The 5,320-nt window shown below is 45.2% G+C and overlaps 1 protein-coding gene across 1 annotated transcript in view; it reads left to right on the forward strand.

Annotated features, from left to right (window-relative positions):
• Positions 1-5,320, forward strand: part of LOC109519524 (calmodulin) — an 8,338-nt gene extending 3,018 nt beyond the window's left edge. Inside the window, exons 2-6 of the mRNA XM_019876099.1 lie at positions 3,742-3,772; positions 4,572-4,715; positions 4,793-4,899; positions 4,968-5,103; positions 5,202-5,320. Coding sequence (XP_019731658.1) covers positions 3,742-3,772; positions 4,572-4,715; positions 4,793-4,899; positions 4,968-5,103; positions 5,202-5,230 — 447 coding nt within the window. The 3' untranslated portion in view covers positions 5,231-5,320. The remainder of the gene's footprint in view (positions 1-3,741; positions 3,773-4,571; positions 4,716-4,792; positions 4,900-4,967; positions 5,104-5,201) is intronic.

Below are 5,320 nucleotides of genomic sequence, written 5' to 3' on the forward strand. Positions count from 1 at the left end.
TTGCATACTTCGGTAGTGTACAAGCAAGTTCTAATCTACAAGGTGAAAAAAGTAACGCAGGAATACAACTCTGAACACAGTAATGCCACTAAGTAGAATGATGATTAGACATTCACCTGCCATTGTATTATGGAGATCTACAATAAATATCATTAAAAAATTCGTGGGTTTTTTTCTGCCGTTATTTTGACATATAAAATGCTTTGGTATGTTATAAGGATTTTTTGCTCTTTATAAGGATTTTTTTGATAGTTTATATGGGTTGGCGCTCTGAAAGGTTGACAGGTATGTGTATAGTAAAACGAAATGTCTTTATCAACAGGGTGCACATCAGTGGCGCACCTGTGCACGTCAAATTTGATTGTTCCAGTGCGCATTTGCGTACCAAGCACATTGCCGCTCACTCAGTGTGCCTGCAGTCAGGACGACATCCAGTGGGAAAGGTGAAGTCAGGCCAGCCGCCGCAACGATTATTTCAAAATAAAAGCGCTGAGATCCATTGCCCTCGTGCCAATTCGCGTGGCGGCATGGCTTGACTTGGCCACTTGCCCGGGTGTCGTCAACAAAACAGTCGTTTGCGCCGTGGCCTTGGCAGTCTCTCAAGATTTTTTGAAGCGAAGGAATTGCGCCGTTCCGTACCGCAAGTCAGGGGTGGGCGATTCATTGCGCAAAGTGGCCTTGCAAGACACCGAAGCGCTTGTCGAGGGACACACGCCTACAGTAATGTGCCATCTATGTATCCTCAATTGTGTGAACTATAAACGTCATGTCTTTTTGGAAATCAGTAACCCACTTTTTAACAAACCCGAGCCATAAATTAATCTGTATTACAAGAAACAATATCAGATGTTATACATGAATGTTTTGGTCTTGTAGGTTCGGCTTCTGCTAATATAAAGACTAATGAAGCATGAATTCATATGAATATATATTTTTTTAATCTGAGTTATTAATTTACTAAAAACTTTGAGTTCTTGACTTGCAGTCTTTTCTTTTAAAACATTTATTTTACCATTTCGCAATCTTAAAAAAAGGAAACTCACGTGTAACAAACAAACTCAACACTGAGGAAAAAATGCAAATACAATGATTATTATTCTGATGATGATAATAATAATAATAATAATAATAAATGAAGGACCAAGATGCTACATTAAAACAATAATGCCAAAATTGACTGAACCAAGACAGTATGTCACAAACGGCATATTCTTACAACCAATTTGCATCATTGATTGAATATGCGCACCATTTTTGTCATCGTTTCTCACCCAGATCGTTTTGAAGGCTTGTGGACCATGTCACTGTAATCCGCTCCACAACAAATGCAGGACGTGTTTTACAATGTTAAGGAAAAAAAAGCCCAAACATGTAAACTGCACTTTTTATGCAGATGCCGTATAAATAAATAAAATACTCATTTGTTTAATAATATAAAGCTTACCGTAGAAAATTAAGCAGTTGACCTTTTTATCTCTCTCTCTCTCTCTCTCTCTCTCTCTCTCTCTCTCTCTCTCTCTCTCTCTCTCTCTCTCTCTCTCTCTCTCTCTCTCTCTCTCTCTCGCGATATCTTGAACCCTTTCAGGGACAGCGGTTACTATAGTGGACATCTTCTCATCTAACAGATGCATGAAAGGGTGAAGCTGGCAACACTGTCGACATGTTGCCGCTCTCGTTGGTTTGCACTGCTGACATGCGTGCGCATCAAAATAAAAGCAGCGCCGACTTGACATTTTAGTCTGACTTGCCACAGAGACTGTGCACGGGGCAGATGTGGCCAGCGGGTCCTACTTTGCTCGCATGTGCACTATGTCTTTGAGGTCGGCGGATTGGGAAAAAAATGAGCACCAGACAAGAATTTCTGGTGCTGATTTGAGAACCAAAGCAAAATTGTTGAATTGCACTCCTGCTTTCGACCACTTTGCCAGCATCCCGACCTATTTGACGTCCACCTGTCGCTCTTTTACACTCCCTTCGATCTGTGCGCGGCACAGGTGCGGCCGTGATGGGCTTTGACGGGGGCCCGTATGGACGGCGGCAGTGTCGCGTGCCCACTTGTGTCGAGTTTCTTTCCGGAGCGTGTTTAGCAGCTCCGATTACCCATCAACCGATCCACTCCAGGAGATCCAACTGGCGCTCATCTCTTGTGAATGCACACAAAGTTGAGATGGAGGTGACGGCTTTGCCTGCGCCGTCATCCTCCATCCAAGTTTGACGGCCAAAGGCAGGTCAGATGCAGCCCCGGCAGGACGGCGTTTGCGCGCAAGGGCAGAAACGAGCTTCTTTCGAGCGGGCGAATGTCCGTAGACCAGAAGGAGCAGCTATTCTGAAGGATTCCAAGTCAAGTCGGGTCTTGCAAGGATCCGGCGTTGCCATTCACTTGCCTGTCTGCCACTCCGAATGCCCAAAACTTGCCGTTCGAGGATCCTTCCTGCCCTTTTTCCTACCTCATGATGCTGCCCAAAAACATCACGCTCTACCCGATAGGGGATGAGTTAGTCAGCCTGCGGTCTGTCTACAACCTCTTGGATGAGCAGCAGCGCTTCTACGCGCAACTCCTCCAACAACAGGAGAGGAACTACAGGGCCTTCCTCCAGATGCTCATGGAGTGTTCGTCCGGCCGCGTGGACGCTCTGGTCCGAGAGATGCAGGACACCAGGAACGACCTGCGCGTCGCCAAAGAAGAACTCGCCGAGGTGAAAAAGCAGCTGGGTCGCTCGAACAAGCGGGCGGAGTGCCTGGCCGAGAGCTTGGTGGCCACGCGGGCAGCGCTGGATGGCCTGAGCGGCAAAAGCGGAGGCGCGGAATCCAAGCCGCGGAAAGGAGGAGGCGGCTTACGACAAAGTGGCCGAGGCAAGCAAAAAAGCGAACCCAAAGCGCTGAAGCTGGTGACGGACCTCACCGATATCCACTTTGAGGGACTAAAGGTTGTGCTTGCTGTCTTCTCGGTCACCACATATTTCATGGGAGAAAAATGTCACGGCACAACCACGTAGCAAAACAATGCAAAAAAAAAAAAAAAGTGGATATACAAGTTCATGATGTACCTTCTGTCATCTCGTTCCAAGAACGTTTGATTAATCTGCCTGTTACTATATGTGGTTGTCATAGAAAAATGAGCCAAAAATGTTTTTTTAATTTGAATTTTTTTTTTTGGTCAAAATAACTGACATTGGATAACGTCTGCGGCACACCTGATGATCTCTCACGGCACACAAAAATGTGCCGCGGCACACTGGTTGAGAATCACTGCTCTGGTTAGCCACGACAAGTTGTTTGGCTTTGTCGGTCGGCACGGTGGAAAGAAATGTTCATCACTAAACGCTGTTGCGGGCCTGCGTCCCGACGATACTCTGCGACGTATCGCCGCGCCAAAAAAGCCTGTCTGCCCTTCTTGCTCGTTCTTGGCCTGCTCTGAATATTGGTTGGAGAATATTTTGAGGGTCTACACAATTTCTCTTCCAAAGCCAGCTGCGATCGGCTTCGCCTTATCTGCAGTCTCGATGAAGACGAGCACAAGGGAAAACGAAATAAACCTGTCCAACTTCAACTTCATGGCTGTTGTTTTGTAAACACCCGAACTGACAGTCGAAAAGTCCGTTTGACTTCAAAGGGTGCCGTGCGTGTTGGCCTGCTGAAACCAAGATCACGTCTAGACGTTGTGGGTTGAAAGTAGACGGGAATATGTTTGTGAAGGATAATAATGGATTCATATCTCTAATGTTGCCTTTTTTTTTGTAGGCTGACCAACTAACGGAGGAGCAGATCGCCGGTAAGAAAGCCCTCCTTTCATACATTCAAGTTTGTCAAGATAACGACCGTATTTTCCGCACTATAAGGCGTTTCGGAGTATAAGGCACATGTTCAATGACTGGCCTAGTTTAAAAATGTTTTCAAATATAGGGTGCACCGCATTCTAAGGTGCATAGAATAGAAGCTACAATCGTGGCTGCGGTTGCGTTATGCATCCACTAGATGGAGCTACGCTAAAGGGAATGCAATACAATACAATACAATAGTTTTTTTTTTTTTTTTATATAGCGCTTTCACAACCGCTGCAGCTGTAACAAAGCGCTGTACAGAACATTTAAAATACTACGTCCAACAAATCCGAATATTGATCCATATGTAAGGCGCATCGGATTACAAGGCACACCGTCGGCTTATTGAGAACATTGAATGTTTTTAGATACGCCTTATAGTGAGGAAAATACAGTCCTGAGTGCAAGTAAATTTGACAGAACATTTTTGGTAACAAAAAAAAAAACAAACTGCTTTTAGAGAAATAATAAACTTAAAATAAACTTAAATTGCATCTTTGTTTTTTTGAAGCTGTCTAAAAATGTAATTACACTAGGGTGAAAACAGCTAAACATCTTGAACAAGTGATCTCTCTCTTTTTCTTTCTTAACCAAACTAAAGCAAATCATTTCCAAAAAAAAAATTCAAAAAAAATTAATGAGCAAACCACTTTTGTAAATAAATAAAACAAAGTGAATTTCCAATGCGAAAGTCTTGTGCTGATTGGCTTTTTGAAGCGAGGTTTGACGCCTTCCTTGCCTTGTGCGCAGAGTTCAAGGAGGCCTTCTCCCTGTTCGACAAGGACGGAGATGGCACCATCACCACAAAGGAGCTCGGCACCGTCATGAGGTCGCTGGGTCAGAACCCCACAGAGGCCGAACTCCAGGATATGATCAACGAGGTGGATGCCGACGGTACGCCGCCGCCCATTTTGCCATTTGTCTTCTCCTTTTTTCGTCGCATCATACGCGATTTGGTGCTAATCACGTAGGCAACGGGACGATCGACTTCCCCGAGTTCTTGACGATGATGGCCAGGAAGATGAAAGACACCGACAGCGAGGAGGAGATCAAGGAGGCGTTCAGGGTCTTTGACAAGGCGAGTCCGACTTGCGCTCCTCCATTGTCTTCCGCCGCTCACGTGTGCTCGCGCGTGCGACTCGACAGGACGGCAACGGCTTCATCAGCGCGGCGGAACTGCGTCATGTGATGACTAATCTGGGCGAGAAGCTGACGGATGAGGAAGTGGACGAGATGATCAGAGAAGCGGACTTGGACAGTGACGGACAGGTCAACTATGAAGGTACACTCTCCCGTTTTGCTCGTGACTCTCATTTGCGATTTGGCACGGGTCTCGTTTTTTGACATTGTCTTTTGGTATGTTTGTTTGTGTGTTTCCAGAGTTTGTCACGATGATGACTTCCAAATGAAGCAGATGTGCAGAAACAAAGAATCAGTCAAATGTTTCACTTACCTCCTCTTGCAAAAAAATGAAAAATAAAATACATTTGCACGTACAC

This window comes from Hippocampus comes, unplaced genomic scaffold, assembly GCF_001891065.2.
Source record: "Hippocampus comes isolate QL1 unplaced genomic scaffold, H_comes_QL1_v1.1 scaffold252, whole genome shotgun sequence".
NCBI lineage: Eukaryota > Metazoa > Chordata > Actinopteri > Syngnathiformes > Syngnathidae > Hippocampus > Hippocampus comes.